Genomic DNA, 17,477 nt, shown 5'->3' on the forward strand with positions numbered 1-17,477 from the left:
GACCAAAGATGCACCAGATAAACCATCGTTTTTTTTACGTGTTGTACTTTTCTTTAAAACATAATTATTCTACATTTTCATACTAAGCAATACACAAAGATAGGTACATAACTATAGTGAAAGTAAATCCATATATACAGAGGCATATGCTGTAAATTTCTTTTTGCGCATGGTGCTTATGTAGTGCATAGACTTAATAAATTATCTCTTTTCTCTAATAAAAGCAAATATTTGACTCCACATTATTGTTCGTACTGTTTGCACTTTGAATTGTATTCACAAACTTGTAACTACACACGTCCCCCCACACTCACCCCTGAGGGAGCCTTGCTTGCTTGTCCACGGGTACCACTGCGTCAAGTGCAGAAGGGGTACTTGGCGCAGTTGTTAAGGATTCATAGTAGGTGTGCTGCGTGGGCCTCTGAAAGAGGTTCTGACAGTCGCATACCCTGTAAGCATCTGTTTGTAGGATGTAGTGCTGTAGGTTCACAAGCTCCCACCCTCGTTCCTAGAAGCCTTTAGTTGTTGCAGATGTACATTCTTTCATTTGAACTCTTTATAACATCTTTCATTGTTACCGAAGTCAACAATTTACTGCTCCATTGCTACGCTTACCCGCTATGCATAAAGCAATCATTGCCAACTAAGGGAGGAGTCGATATACCTTGTGATTAGAAGCCTTCTTAAAAGAAAAACAAGTTGCAAACATCCAAGCCCAACACTAGATGGCAGATTTATTTAGTGTATGTGAATCTACAGCACTACACACTACGCGCAGATGCTTACAGTGTCATTAAAATACTTTCTCCAGCACTGGCTCTTTAATGGATTTGCATATCTTGATTCTGTGGCATCTTCGTTTGACACCCATCTGAATTATGGTTGGTAAATTATTATAGCTGTTTTTTGGAGAACCAAATGCATTGTTTTGGTTGCCCTTTTTTGTAGTGGAAATTATATGCATCAATGTGGCTGGTGTTTAACTCCTTTATAAAGCCTACATTGTGTGCTCTTTAACCCCTCCCGTGCTCACGATTGCGCTGTGCTGACGACGAGCTGAGCTAGTCATGACATGCGCAGTGCTCACACGCGGGGCTAATTCCCCCGCTGTGCAGAACGTTCCTAAAAACGGGCGTGGACATGACGAGCTCAGCTCGTCATCAGCACAGCGCCACCGTGCAGCGTGACGAGCCGAGCTCGTCACAAGGAGGAATTAGCCCCGCGGCGAAGGGATTAAGAACTCTTACAATATAAAGTATAAAACTACATACAGGATTTGTGAGGGAGCTTAATGTTAAACCAAGTAGATCTCAAACATGACCACTCTATCATCTAATTTATAAAGATTCATGCAGAACATTGACACACGTGAAAAAAAATACATCTGCCAGGTGTCGGGAACGAGTAGATGACTTCACTCAGCAGATCATTTGAGATGGTCATAAGAGGGAGCGGAGTTAGGTGCAGGTTGGTAAGAGCTTTCTCAAGCGGGAAAAAACAATATTTGACCTCTCAGCAACTAAAACCAATGAAAACCCTGGTGCTTCACCTGGAGGCAGTGGCAGCTCTGGCAAGAGTGGGATTCCTTTCCCACGACATGCTACGGAATATTTGCTTAAACATTTCCTCTTCGTTACAAGGAGATTTCAAAAGTTAAATGGGAACTCAGCTGCATAATGCAAGTAGCATCAGCTTCACAAAATACTCAAAGGCACAATGCAATTGACCCTGGCCCTATGAACAGACCTAAAAACAAACTATTTATCAAATGAGACACACCATGATTCAATATTAATAAAAGCAGATTGTCATTCTAGAGTTGGAAGCAGTTTCCCACAGCTCCTGGGACTTTGGCACTGCATCGCTCACCGATCTCCTCTCACTAGTATCAAGGAATGGAAATCAACACTGCTCTCCCTACAAGTGTTGTTCATTTACAAGTTCTCCCACACTCTTACTTTTCATCATATGTGAACAGTCTTTTAGTTCTATACATTGTTGTTCTACACCTCATCGCGTGAGCCTGAGTCAGTGCGTGAAACCGAAGTAACTCTTGACGGCATCTGCTTTCAAGCTCCATGAAAAGCATGTTGGCTCACAGCCAACCGTCCATCCATGGTGACCTTGCAAGGCACTGCCACTCTGTGTTTGACCACACTACACAACAAGTTTCTTCCAGTATTCATTCAAAGAGTAGTATAAAGGAAGGCAGGTCTTTCACCTCTTCCGCCAGCAGCCTTCTGCGCCTCCACTCAACTCCCCCATCATGGGAGACCACGTTCCAGAAGGGATCTTAAAGCCCCAAGCATCAACCCAAGCCCATGACACTCGTGTGAATGCAGCTGCAGCTTGTTGATTGGCAGGTACATTGTCCAATCAATGAGTTACAGGCTTCAGTCATCTTAAGGTGATTTATGGATACACTGATCCTAGCACATCAATTCTAGAATAAAGAACAAAGTCTGTCTTGGAACTTCAAGAATGTGTCTTAAAGATCGGAGCCCCTACAGTTCCTGGCTCCTTCCCCCCAGCCTGGCAGTGTCGCTTGTGACACATTTTTCTCTTGTGGTACCATTAGATTCTGTGACTAGCACCCGTACACCTATGGTATACTAGCCTCCTCATCTGATCCCAACTTAAACACAACTTCCGTTCCTTGTCTCCTTTCCATTCAGTTTCATTGCTCATCCCTTTGACTCCCCCTTTTACATGTTAGACCTGGTAAATACTTTAATAACCCCCCCCCCCCCACACACACACACTTTCTCTCCCTTTCACTCTCCCTCTTTCCCAATTTTATTTCATAGTTGGCTAAGTGACTGTCATGCTGCCATTTCAGACCCAAACTTACACTGTTAAAACTAAAAATACAAGGTCCAGAATGCACCGTGTTGGTAGTTAAAAAGACAGGACTTGTTTGAAAATGTGTAGATTTTAATCTTTCTTAAAGGCTGTGGTCTTTGAAATGAACGGAAATGAAAAGACACTTATAAAGCGCAATGGCTACCCGGAGGCCTCCCAGCGCTGCGGACGGGTACAGAAGACAGAACAGTGAGAGATGAATACAGATCTAAAAGAGCCAGGTTTTTAGGAGCTTTTGGAACGTGAGCTGATTGGGCTCTTTCCGTAAATGAAGTGGAAGGGCATTCCAACCAATGGCAGCATTTTATGAAAAGGAGCGCCCACCACATCGGGCTCTCCTTATTCTGGGTTGAGGGAGAGGAAAGAGGCAGTTGAAGGAAGATCTCTCCTAGGTTGATAGGAAGTGATCAGAGTTGGAAAACGGCCGGGCTGTTCTTCCAGAAGGATTTATGGGCCAGGCACATGGGCTTAAACTGAATCCTTTCCCTGATCCGCAGCCAGTGCAAGCTCCTTGGAGCTTGTTTTGCGGAATGCCAGCGTGGAATCTGAAGGAGTCTGCGGGCAGCACAGTTTGGAATAATCTGGAGTTAAATGGTATTCTGTGGAGCTTCCAGATATAAGGCAGTCCCATAATCCAAGCGGGAGAGAATCGGAGCCTGGACCATGATCCTTCTGGCCTGGAAGGGGAGGAGAGGAAGGACCTTCCGAAGCATCCTTAGTAGGCCAAAGCAAGTCGCTGAAAGCTTCGCTGCCTGATGATTTAAAGTGAGGGAACGGTCAAGCCAGATCCAGAGGCTCTTAATCTGATCTTTTGGGGCTGGGACCGGTCCTAGGCAGTCGGGCCAAAGTGATGCAGGATTAAAGGAGGGGAGAGTTGCCCAGTAGCATAAGCTCCGTCTTGTCCCTGTTAAGTTTAAGGCATGAGAGTTCCATCCACTTGGCCACCTCCTCTAGGTAGCAGCCTAGGGTGCTAGATGACCCCTCGGGGTGATTAAGCGCCACCATGAGCTGCGTGTCATCTGCATAGATGATGATTTTTATGCCAAAGGAATAGACAATCTCTGCCAAGGGTCTCATGTAAACGTTAAACAGCGTGGGGCTCCGGGCAGAGCCCTGAGGAACCCCACAGCTGAGAGGCAGCTAGTTGTAAACAACATCTCCCTCAAAAACCTCAAAGGAGGGTTCACTGAGAAAGGACTGCAGCCAAGCTACTGCAGAGCCGGACACTCCCAGATTCTTGAGTCTGAAAATCGGTGTATTATGGTTAACAGTGTCAAATGCGGCACTGAGATCGAGAAGGATAATTGCCGCAGTGCACCCTTGATCAAGGATCCTTCTTGCTTCCTTTGTCACTGCAAGAAGGGGGGTCTCAGTGCCAAGATCATTGGATTCCAGGAAGACTACAAGTGTAGTATTTGTGTCTTTCTAAAATCTTGGTCACCAGGGCATGAGGGAGATGGGTCAATAGTTGGCCAAATTAGCCTGCTCAAGATTGGGATTTTTAAGGAGGGCTTTAACCATCGCGTATTTCCAGGCCAATGGAACTACACCTGTAGAGATAGGAGTTCACAAGGTCAAGAATAGCAGGGCGGATAGTATCTGCAACCAAAGTAAAGGCCTGTGGAGGAGCAGGGTTATGGGGGAGCCAGATTTTATTTTTGCCGTAATTAAATCCAGCGAAGCCAGATCCAGGAGAGGAAATTGTGCTAATAAGGTTTGAGTTTCTAAAGTCAGCTCAGAGGAGGAGGTCGTAGAATAAGTGGTCTGAGCGGACGGAAAAGACAAGTAAATATTTTGGATTTTCTGTTGAAAGAACTCTGCTAGGTTATTACATTTTGTAAGTGCATCATCCAAAATAGGTGATTTCTGAGGCAATTTGATGAGTCTTTGTGATCTGAAAGAATTCTTTGACATGCTGAGAGTTGAAATTGTCTGTTGTCCCCTCAGCTCCTCGGAGAATATTTTCTAATAAGTGGAATTCTGTATGTTTCAGATTTGGACATTTCACGAGTCTGGTAACGAAGAGGTTCGCCCAAAAGTACAAAGGTAAAGTGAAGTCTTTGTGATGTGACCATTTTCTGCCAATTGAACCGATCTAATGTCATTTAGCAGTTTGTGTTGTAAGCAGGTTGATATTTAGGATCTCTGCACTCACATCTGTTTTGTGTGGCTGCGCCTCTGCTCTATTGCCTACTTGCTGTTGTAGGGGCTAAATGACAGTGGTAAGTACCTTGCACTTTGTCCTAAATGGAGTGAGACGGGCTCAGCTGTTGCTGTTACCAGCACCTGCACACCCTGGTTATCACGGAGCACGTACTGGGGACATCTGGTCCCGAAACTAAACTCTTGTTGTTGAACTCTGGTTCTGTGTCGACCCAGCAGAAGCCTGCAGTAGAGTGACAGGTCTGCCCCACACAACAGGATGGCTGCCAAGGCTTTCCTTCAAACTCCCCTCATAAGCCATTTTGTCCAGTTTATTGGAGTCTGACCTGTGTCAGGAGGATTCCACTGTGGGTGCCATGTCTGAAACTGTCCAATATATCACTGTGCCATACACCATGTCAACGCTACGGTTACCATCCAGCAGAACCATACCTCTGTGCATTGTACTGACCTCATCCGTTCTCCAGAACCCTATGGCGTGGTACATCAGTGCCAGAAGTGAAGTTACAAAGTTCATTAGGATGCACAACTATGTCAGGCATGAGATGCGCCCTCCCTCTGTACTTTGTGAGCACCAAGGTCAGAGCCCTATATTCCCTCCCAGCATCCTTCAGTCCTTGTGCTTGGGGTCCAAGGCTCACCTTGACTGAGGTCCCTCCTTATCCGTTCTGGTCAGTCTCCGCTACTGCTGGCTGGTGTGTGGTGACGGGCCAGCACTGGTGGTTACATACCCACCCGCCCATGCGCTGCAGGGTTGGGTTAGCTGCTGTCCAGACCCCAACTCCTTGTCTTTAAGGCCACCTCGGTCCATCTGTCCACCTTGCCTGCTGGACTGCCGTGGCCCCAGAGTTCAACAACAACAGTGCTTAGTGGCATCCAGACAAAACCTGAGACGTGGATTCGGGTCCTCCTCAGGCTCAGGGTAAGGCAAGGGTGGCCAGTTTTGCAGCGTGAATCCTTTTCTGTGCATCATTCCGCCATTTAGTGGTTGGGTCCGGAATTCCTTTTTTTTTTTTTTTTTTTTTTTTTTGGGTCGCTGTCGACCACTATTTGGTGCCAGGTACGTCCCCTGAGTGACGTCAGATGGTGTCCTGAAGGTCGACGTGCATGGTAGCCATCTTCAGATTATTTTTTCTGCCGTTGGGTCTGGAAACAAGACTGGAAGCTCCAAAGATTTTTGCGTTTTTTCCCTGAAAAAACAAGAAGGAAGAATTCATCGCCTTTCCAACCGAGAAGAACTTCAGTACATCGACACGCAACTGTAGAAACTTCGCCCAGCAGGAAGACTACTGGGACGAAAATGGCGAGGTGCGGGTCATGGAGAAGACCCACTTCAAATTGTGCCCGAAGTGCCACCGCAAGTTGAAGAACATAGAAACCTTCTCAGGGGTCTCACTGATACGTGGTCCTTTTAAACCAACAAAGCAGAAATTGGCACAGAAGCTGAAATATAAAAAGAATGCATTTTTTCACCTCAGATGAGGGAGACTACTTCACACAGAACCATTAGCAACTGTATGAGGCAGTCTAAGGAGTACAGAAAACAGGGGCCTTATATATGCGTAGGGTTACATGGTCCGCATAAGACCAAGGGGCAGTCCTGGCTCATGTAAGCATGCAAAATGCCTAATATGGACATGCAAGATCTGCTTGCTCAACAAAGAGGGAGGAGAGTTACTTCAACATACAGCAGCAAAAATAGCCTGACAGTTATACAAGAAGAGGGGCAGGTGCATTCTACTAGCTAAGCCCTTCTGAGCATGTGCAAGGCTCTGAAGAGGGAAATCGCACATGGCGAGCACATGGCTAACTAAAATGGCTGCCAAAATACAAAATGGCTTTCAGCTCATGCTAACAAATCCCTCCAATCTTTAACAGAATAGTCCTTTTAGCATGAGCTAAAGACATGCCTATGATCCAGTAGGAACACAGAAAATATTTGCACATTAATTTTCATAAATGTATCTTTATGCTTCTTTATTAAACAGTTAATTAAAACCGTAACATACTAGCAACATATTGATACTAAGTTTAATTATTAAAAATGGGTAAAATTAATAAGTTATGTACACATTTATAGATCTGGAAATGCAGATACATTTAATGTCCAAAGGGCAGCATCACAAGTGGACATTTGATCAAAAGGGGGTGTATAATATGAAAAGAAAAAAGACAATAGCAAAGAGTGTCACAATACTTGGCGCTAAAGGTTTTAGCTTCCGTCGACAATAATTTATGCAATGAGAATGGAGCTTGTCAGTTTCTTTAAGACTGGGCGTTATGCAGTGCAGTTAAAATAATATTAACAAACTTCCCAGCTCATGCTAGTACTTGGGCTGAGTTGTTACAAAAGCACAGATCCGATGCTTCCCTGCAATGTCTCAGTGACTTTTCCCGAAAAACTGGAGCCAGTAGGCATCGGCAATCATTGGCAAGATGGGGGCAACAACATAACAAGTGTAGCCTGGATTCATATGGATAACTGCAGAGCCTGCATGTTAGTTGGCCATTGCTCCGAGCCCACAGCGAGTTGAAGTCATGAATTGGAAGGGCTAGCAACCTCATATAAATGATTTTATTGTGAGTGTGTTTGAAGGGGATAGTAAAAGTATGGTTGTGGTTTTCCCTTAATATACGAGTCATTCAAAGCTGCAAGAAGTGTTTTTTTGGGGAGCCGAGCAACATCTCTCTCGAATGACACTAGAGTGATTTGTTTTTTTATTGTTTTTTTCCACATTGACAAGGAAACGATTGGATTAGAAAAGCTAATGATTTCGATCTTCAATGTGGAAATAGCCAAGTGCAGCTGTCTGCGCCAAGGGGAGAGTTCATCCGTTAAACAGTGATTGCAATTGCTCTTTCATGGATTGAGCTGGAGCGCGTAGGATACAGATGTAGAATTTAATTAAATCTCCCAGACAATTAAGATCTGCGCTTGCTAGGCCCAACTCCAGTCTCAGCCTCGCCCTCCTTGGATGCTGGAGGGCCGAGAATATTTTCTTGTAGGCCATTATTTGATAGTTCGCTAAAAATTAATACATTTTGCCAGGGAAGGCCAAATGGCCATAGGACATTGTCGGGAGTAGTTTGGCGCGTAGAACCCTTGAAATCGGCTCAGCTGTCGGGCTGTACAATTGCCGATTCAGGCGCCTCAGGCTGTGAATAACCCCTGCTCCCTTGGAGCGAAGGTGTTTGAGATGAGACGCTTGATTTGCCTTTTCATTAAACCACACTCCTAGATAGTTATAGCTAGAGCAGGTAACTATATGCAGGTCGCCTGCTCGCCAGGACAGATTTTTCTTTTTTTTATGTTTCCCAAAAATCATGACTTTGGTTTTTGATTCGTTCTTTGAAAGATTGTTTTTTATGTTATATTTATTGAGGGCAATCAGCGCTCTTTGTAGGCCTGTTTTTGTGTGGTCCATGATGATCATGTCATCAGCGTATTGCATGACCTGTAAGCGTGTGCCACCCAGTTTTGGTGCAACCAACGTAGCACCTGCCATGTATCAATATCCTAATTCATTGCTAGGTGGGCATTTTCCATTCTAAACATTTCATTAAGCGGGTATATATGAGGTATAAGCACGACTACAAAGAGAACTAAACATTAGGTCATAATTAACATACAGATAGCAGGAGAGAATAATGACCACTATTACAAACAGAATTATCATTTTTCTAGTTCTAAGCAAAAGCAAATCCTAAAACCGTTTAGTAAAAACATTTTCAGGGCTACTTGTCCATTTTCCTTTTATGAGGGCTAGAACATCAATTATATTTGGGACCAGGAGGACCACACAGGGCCATAAGAATTAGGACGCAGAGCTGCGAAGGGCTGCTCCTCCTAAAAAATGGGACGACTAAAGGGGTACATTATTAACAAGAAAAAGAAGTCCTTGGGGAAATTGTAGCCGCTGTACAACCAACCAGAGGGGAGTCTTCTCACTGTGTCCATTTGAGCCTCACAGGCAGGCTCTTGTTGTTTCCACGGTGGAGCTCCACAACTCGCATCTCATAAATCCCAGCCCAGTTTCAAGGAAAAAGTCTCTTCTTTCAGGATAGGGCAGTCACCCACCAGGGTAAATGCTCTCTACGATCCTGTCCAGTGTCTCAGGCAGTGCACCAGTTTTCTTCACGTCAATCTAACAGGCACCAGAGACACAGCACTTGTACCCTAAACTCAAGTCCTTCCCTAACTCCTGTATTGCTCTGCATGCATACTGCTCATTTGTTGGGCCCACATATTGCATACAGTGTACCCAGGTATCTCTTGACCAACAAACAAAGGTGAAAACTTGCCTTCACTTTGGGACCAGGATTCATCCCAGGGCTTCCGCCTTCACTGAGGTCCTAGTTGCCAGCAATGCCTGTGCTGGTTATTTTCACTTTGGCTTCAAGCTGGAATGGTGCTGATTCCCCAAGCTGAATCTGATGTCCGGGCCCCTCTGGCAATGGTTGTAAGGCAGCAAATATCTATTGGTGGACAGAACAAAAGGTCTTTAGACAAGGCACAGAAACAGTCTATCAACAGAGAGGATAGTCTCAGAATATTTCCTAGTCTTGGGACGCCCCATATATTAGCAAGGCACCCAGGAACCACTTCCATCTATCTATGAGAGAGTTAAAAAAAAAACATAACAGCCTGGACCTAATGGCAAGTATAAAAGGAACTCTTTGGTGAACTGACAAGAGTAATACATCACCCAATCCCAAGCATCCAAGGAAGTCCGTATTAATTTACTGAACTCCGAGAAAAACAACACAGACATACCCTAAATCCTTACATTAGTGTATTCCTGTGTGCTAATCTGTAAACCCTCAAAAAAGAAAGGAAATGTTCTACACTTTTTCTCATAAACTTTACATTACTTGTACAGGACTGCAGACACTTCTAAAATGATTCTACTTAATAAAAGCACCTACATTGTATGCTTAGGATCATGTTATAGAAACAGCAGAAAATCTAAAACTTCTAATTTAACAGGGTTTCTTATCTATAAAACAATATTTCCTTCAAAACATTTTTTTGCTAAGGATCGCATGGGCATCTTCCCTGCGTTCTTTTTTTCATGATCCAAACTATGCAACATCAGCTCTAATAAGGACTGTCAGTTTATTTACACAGACTAGCTAATATAAACTAGCAATGCCCTTCGAAAACTATGTAGCATGAGAATGACATACAATAATGGTATTATCACCTAAGACTTGTAAAATAAAACCTACCCACATCTAGTTCCCCTTAAAGATCAAAATAAGGGAACAACAATCTAGATTACTGATCCTGTCATAATTTCATCAAACAGGATGGGCAGTAACATAACATATATATTTATTTATTTTATTAATGCGAACAATGTTTAAAACAGTATTACTGAATAGCCAATTAAATGTCTCATTGCTATTTCACAGACCGCTTAGACAGGCTAAAAGAAAATGGAGAAAAAGAGAGCGCAACATACATTTTACCTAGCCTTAATTTGTAGAGGAGCTAGCCTCCTTCCCCCATTTTGACAGTAGGAAACCTGAAACAGGTTTCACTTCTGTCAACACTATCAACCCCTATTTGTAGCATCTGAGCATAAACAAAGTTATAGGAGGTACATAGCACTTTTGAGGAGGTAAAGAATATGAATACCCAACCCCCAATCATTTTAGCAAATGTACAAGGGTAATATGAGGGCAAATGAATTCAAACTAAATTTCATTGCCTCAGCTTTTGAATCCTCAGACTAAAAGCATTAGTGCACATATACCATTATCTCATTTTTTAGGTCTCGGCTAGCGTAGGCTGCGCAGTCTCGCTTGCGAGATCTTATGTCTCAGAGTAGCGAGGCTTAAACCCGCCCCTCTTCACATCAACTACCTAGAGTTAAAGACAGTTTTTCTGGCACTCAAAGCATTCCAGAACATATCCAGAACAAGACTATTCTGATACAAACAGACAATAGCCCCCTGAGCAAGCTAGCACAGGAGATATGGCAATGGACAATACAAAAGAACATTCACCTGCAAACGATGCACCTACCTGGAGTAGTCAACATCACAGCAAACCAACTAAGCAGACAGAACTGCTCTCACGAGTGAGAGCTCAAGCACGAGGTGGTGCACCACCTGTTCAACACCTGGGGAACACCAGTGTTGGATTTATTTGCAACAATACAGAACAAAAAATGCCAATACTTTGCCTCGAGGTTTCCACACCACCAGTTAAGAGGAAATGCGCTTTCTCTAAACTGGTCTCAGACATTTGTCTACTCCTTTCCTCCAATACCCCTCATACGAAGAGTACTACAAAAAGCAAGACAACCAAGGACAAACATGATTCTCATTGCCCCTCACTGGCCTAGGCAGACATGGTACTCAACTCTCCTGGAACTATCCAGGGGACCAACGATCAAGTTCAAACCAGAAAAGGACCTACTGACTGTAAGAGTAGGATCTGCTTACTATGGTTACCCCCACTTTTTGCTGGTGTTTCACTGTTTCTCGACTTTAGTCTGGCTCGGGCCCTGCTATTCAAGGACCCAAGCCTAGCTGCTTTCTCTCTAAAATGATTGCATGTACTTTAAGTTCACCCCAGATTGGTTACTGGGGTACCCATGTGAGTCCCTAGTATATGGTACCTTAGGTACTAAGGGCACAGGTACCCCAGAGGCCTACCAGGGGCTGCAGCAAGTATTATGCCACCCCGGGGAAGCCTTCCAAAATGGCACCACAGGACTGCTACTGCAGCCGGGGTAAGGTGGTGCATGCACCACTTACTTAGATGTAGGTTACCTATATCTACCTTTAATCACTGATGCATATAAACTTATCAGTCACTCTTATGGCAGGCCTTCTCAATCCTGAAGGCAGAGTGCTTGTTTTTGTGTGAGAGGGTGCCCATGCATGAGCAGGACCCTTCTGCAGCTTTCGGAATCTATTCTCTGAAGCTGTTCTGTCATGCAGGCAGATCATATACTCTTAAGTGCATTATAACCTCGCGGTAAATGCTAACTTTGGAATGGCTGCATGGAAACATGTTGTGTTTGGTGTCAAAATCTTTGGACTCATACCAGCCCCCGTGCCCCCCCCCCCCCGTCAGTCCTAGCAGCGGGGTTAGAATTCCACTCTTCTAGAGGGAGAAGAAATGTACACACTGACCTAACCGGTAATAGTTTAAAAGAACCCTAGCATCACAAAATGGATGCTGCCGCCACAGACACAAGTCTGACCTCCTGGTGCTGGACGAAACGCCGGCAGGGGAGGCCTGGACAATAGGTTTCCAGTGACAGGGAGGTGTAACCACCTCTCAGACAGGCTTTAGTGTATTGGGGCTGGGTGGGTGCATTCAGACAATGCTTTTCAGACGGTGCGGGGAGCACACTTGGTGTCCTTGTGCATACCCCAGTTCAAACTGGTCGCAGGGGCACTCAACCCCTGCTCTAGCGCGAAACTGGACAAAGGGAAAGGGGTGTGACCACCGCTCCTCCCTGACCCTCCCATAGGTGAGTCCCCAGAGTATGTCCAACCCCTTTCTTTATATAAGTAAGGGACCCATGGCAACAGGACTTTAGATTACACCTGGACCAAACTCTGAAGCTGAATCCTGGAACTTCAACACACTATATCGATTAGAGGACTGAAGAATCTCCCTTGGGGTCAAGGAGTGACTCCGCTGCTCAAGCATGCACCAAAGAAGCATCTAGCCGGACTGCATTTCCGAGGCTCCTGCCGGACCCCGAAGTATTTGCGACTCAGGACACGGACTTCCAAACTTCTCAGAGGCTGACACGAGATCCCAGCAAAGCCGAGACCCGCAGCCCTCACAAGTGACGTGGGACCGGAACTCCTGGACAACATGCACATTTGCAATTGCATCGACTCCAGAGCTTTCCCGAAGTTGTGCAATGGGCTACTTGTAGTTCAAGCCCTGAGCAACATCTGTACCGAAGATAGTGGGCCTACACTCCACGAGTGTTCCGTGAGCCTGCTTCTAGAATTTCCGCTCGAGACCCCTTTGCGATCCCTGGTCCGTCGACTGGTAGGTCCCTTCGAAGGTAACTCTCCTTTCCTTTAGGCTTTCCTGGTTGCTCCAGACGGGCCCCGACTCGCCACCGAGTGGTGAGTCACTCAGACCTTGCAGGTCTGCACCAAAGCCAATCTTTGCTTTCTGCGGGGGTTGCTGTTGCCAAGGCCGGTTGGGTCCAATGCGGAAACCGACACCACAGCACTCGACATCCTTTGTGGGACAGCTCAATTCCAGAACCTGGTCGTCGTCGACACCTCCTGGTCCTCGTGGCTGAAGGGTCGAGCTTCACCTTCACCTGAAATCACCCGACATCGGTGGGCATTCGACTATCGTTCCCCTGGTCACTGGCAAGTGACCCAGACTCTGTCCCCTCTGCTTTCAGGTTCTTCTCATCTTCGATCCAGGCTTGGATCACCCGGACACTTTCCATTTGCACGCCAGCAGCACTTTGCAGCAGGTCCCCATTGAAACTGACCACGAAACCAGACACCAAAAGACACCTATGTCCCCGGCTTCCCTGGGTGAGGTAACTAGAGTACTCCGGTGCTCCCGTGGGTATTGACTGTATAACTGCCTAGTTCTAAAACGGTTTGCTCCAAGTCCTCTTCTAAGTGTCCTTTATATTTAAAAGTCCAACCGCGACTTTCCCCATAGAAGATTTGCGGCTGTGTTCAGACACTGCAAGCGTCCCACTTGGGTCCCCTGTGTCACTATCTTGGGTGGTTCCTGGTGGCCCCAGCGATTCTAAAGGCTCTAGGCCTTGTCTCTGTCAGTCGTGGTTCTTATACCACTTTCTTAATATATGGTTTGGTACGCCCCTAGGGCTCAACGTATATTGTGCTAATTTACTGTGTGCTAAATAAGTGTTCGAGGCATATGAGCTGCAGATTACACACTATACATAGAGGGCCACCTAGTGTTGGGCCCGGATGTTTGCAGTTTGTTTTGTTGTAGAAAAGTCTTTGGAAGTCACGGGATAGGTGACTCCTCCTTTGGATGAAACTGAGTATGGGCATCGGCTCCATCCCCAGACAGTTTTTTTCCGCCACCGGGCTCGGAGGTGTTTCCAGCGCTTCGTGTTGGAACCGATTTCCGTCGGCGTGCATTCCTCAGCAGCTTCGAGAATTCAGGTTAGAACGCGTTTCCAGTCGACACTACTCTATCGACATCCAGGACTTCGATTCCGGTCGCCGTCGAATGCCTTCGGGCCCAACTAGGCCTCGACTCCAGCTCATGGAAAGGACGCCATTTAAAAAGTGTCCTCAATGTGGGTCGAAGTTTCCCCACACCGACCTTCATGAGGTGTGTAACCTTTGCCTCTCTCCGGAGCACAAGGCCAGAGACTGTTCTGCTTGTGCCTCCTTCCACTCCAAGAAGACGATCCGGGACCGAAGAGCTCTGAGAACTATGGCTCAAAGATCTTCAGCTCCGATTCCAGACGACATCTTCGAGGAAGGCGTCTACGTCCCAGAACAACATGGCGTCGACAGCAACTCCGAGGCAGAAGATGTCGAGGACATCACTCCAGCGCAGCGGGTCGTAAGTAAGACCGTCGACCCCGACCCTTCTTCGAAACACACCCCAAAAAGGCTTCGTCACACCCTCGCCCTCGGGTATACACCGAGACACTGCTTCTACTGCCCCACCTTCGGGCCCGGCTAAGAAGCTAACAAAGCCTTCAGGCGACTCGGGCTCGAGTCGACCTCCACACGGTGCCGACGCACAACTACCGGCACCAAAAAAGACCCCATCGGTTGCCACGCCCACATCAAAACCAGCGGCACCTAAAAAGGCAGTTCCTACCTCTGCACAGAAACCAAGGTCGGAGCCAGGCAAAGCTTTGGATCCGAAGAAACAACCCGATCCGAAACATTCATCTGCCCCGAAAAATTTGTCGGAGCCGAAAAAACATTCAGAGCCGAAAAAAATCCCAGCTTCTCCTGTAAAGGACATTACCAAAAAACCAAAAGAAGCAACTTCTGTGTCAAAACCTTCCTCCACACCAAAGGATCACATTTCTGCAGAGGACTTATTTCACCCGGACCCTGCACAAAAGACTTTGGTGAAAGATCCAACTACTGGTTGACTAACTTTAAGTTCAAAGAAACGACCACTAGAAACACCAGCACCGGCTCCTTCCTCAAAAGGACATACCCACTTCCCCGCTAAGAGTGCCTTCCCCTTCTCCTCCACCTATGCAATCACCACCTGTTCCCCTGCCACAGCATTCCCCTACACACACTATCATACATGATGATAATGGGGATGATAGCTCTGATGACATAGGGGGGTAACCCAGATGATCCATCTATTCCCCCTGGCTCACCTGACCCATGGGACGATTATAACACGCCAGACATTCCAAATGCCCCTCAAGATGACATATACCCATCTAGGCCTTGCCCGCAAGAAGACACTATGGGCTTTAATCAGTTGGTACAAAGAGCTGCGCAATATCATGGGGTGGATATGCATATAGAAACAGTAGAGGAAGACTTCCTACTAGATACATTTGACAATGCACAAAGTCCTTCATCCATCTTACCCATGCTCAAAGGAGTTATTAAACATGCCACTGAGGTTTTCAAAGACCTAAATATTAAGCTGCACCCTCAGATCCAGCTTACATTAAAGTCCCAGTTCCCCTAGACTCGCTTGTAGTGTCAAGCGCACGCAAAAGGGCTAACTCACAAACGTCAGGTGAGGCTCCCTCACCTGACAGTCTAAACTCCTTGATGCGTCAGGGAAGAGAACCGCTTCACAAGCAGCAAACATGTGGCGTATCGCCAATACACAAGCATTATGGGCACTTTACGACCGAGCACACTATGATGAACTAGAGTCACTGATGCAGCACCTCCCGGATAAGTACAAAGCTAGAGCTAATGAGCTTATCCAAGAAGGGAAAAATATTACTAACACGTTGTGCACTTGACGAAGCGGACACCGCCTCCAGAGCAGTTAACACAAGTGTTTTGTTGCGTAGACATGCGTGGCTACGCATATCAGGTTTTAAACCCGAAGTCCAGAGTGGTATACTCGATCAACCCTTTGAGCAACACTTATTTGGACCCAATGTGGACATATCCCTCGCAAAAATGAAGGATACAGACACAGCAAAATCTATGGGAGCCTTGCAGTCGCAGGCTCCCAGACGCTCATTTCGACGCTCATCCTATAGAGGTAACAGAGGATATGCTTCAGACACAGCTTCCACCTCCTACAAAGCCCCCACACAATCTACATATAGTAAGGGCTACCAATGGGGTGGGTACAGAGGTAACCACAACAAGGGCAGAGGCAAGACCAACAATTCCCACTCTGCCTCCACCCCTACCCAATGACTCCCCTCCCCCCGCCCCATTCCACTCTGGTCGGGGGAAGACTACAGCAATATCTACCAGCCTGGGAAAACATCACATCAGACAGGTGGGTGCTTCAAATAATCCAGTCAGGTTACGGTTTAGAACTAACATCCACCCCCTCAAACATACCACCCAAACAAAGTCCAATGTCACAAGACATTTGACACTGCTCAGACAGGAAGGGGTATCTCTCCTGCAGAAAAATGCAATAGAAATAGTTCCAAAGCATCAGCACAACAAAGGAGTATACTCCCTATATTTCTTAATTCCAAAGAAAGACAAATCTCAGACCTATTCTAGACCTCAGACCTCTAAACATTTACATACAGTCAGACCATTTTCATATGGTCACACTTCAACAAGTCTTCCGCTCCTGTCACAAAACGACTTCCTTGTAACTCTAGATCTCAAGGACGCATACTTCCACATTCCTATCCACACAGCGCACAGAAAATATCTCAGATTCACACTGGACGGTCAGCACTATCAGTTCAAAGTGCTCCCATTCGGAGTCACAACAGCACCAAGAGTGTTTACCAAATGCCTCACGGTAGTTGCAGCACACTTAAGAAGACAACATATTCACATCTTCCCACATCTAGACGACTGGCTCATAAAAGCAAGCTCATACGGCCAGTGTGTACAACACACTCACGCCACAATTCTACTACTCCACAACTTGGGATTCACATTAAATCACACCAAGTCACATCTGCTATCCTCGAACACACAATACCTTGGTGCTAAAATAAACACCTAATTAACACTATCTTATCCCTCTCCAGCCAGGATAACAAGTGTACAAACGCTCCTAACAAAATTCAAACCACAACACTCGCTTCCAGCTCGAGTGTTCATGCAACTCATAGGTATGATGGCATCTTGCATATTTGTAGTACCTCACGCAAGACTGCAAATGCGTCCACTTCAAGTGTGCCTATCACGACAGTGGAACCAGGCTCATGGTCAATTAACAGACCTAGTGTTGGTAGACAGTCGGACTCCTCGCTCTCTGCAGTGGTGGAACACCAAAAACCTTTCAAAGGGCCGACCATTCCTAGAGCCAGTTC

The 17,477-nt window shown here is 46.0% G+C and overlaps 1 protein-coding gene across 1 annotated transcript in view; it reads left to right on the forward strand.

Annotated features, from left to right (window-relative positions):
* The window catches only part of LOC144770014 (E3 ubiquitin-protein ligase TRIM39-like), a 278,653-nt gene that overhangs the window by 254,530 nt on the left and 6,646 nt on the right, over positions 1–17,477 (forward strand). Inside the window, exon 5 of the mRNA XM_078654207.1 lies at positions 4,856–4,908. Within this exon, the coding sequence (XP_078510333.1) occupies positions 4,856–4,908 (53 nt within the window). The remainder of the gene's footprint in view (positions 1–4,855; positions 4,909–17,477) is intronic.

Source organism: Lissotriton helveticus, chromosome 7 (assembly GCF_964261635.1).
Source record: "Lissotriton helveticus chromosome 7, aLisHel1.1, whole genome shotgun sequence".
In the NCBI taxonomy this organism is placed as follows: Eukaryota; Metazoa; Chordata; class Amphibia; order Caudata; family Salamandridae; genus Lissotriton; species Lissotriton helveticus.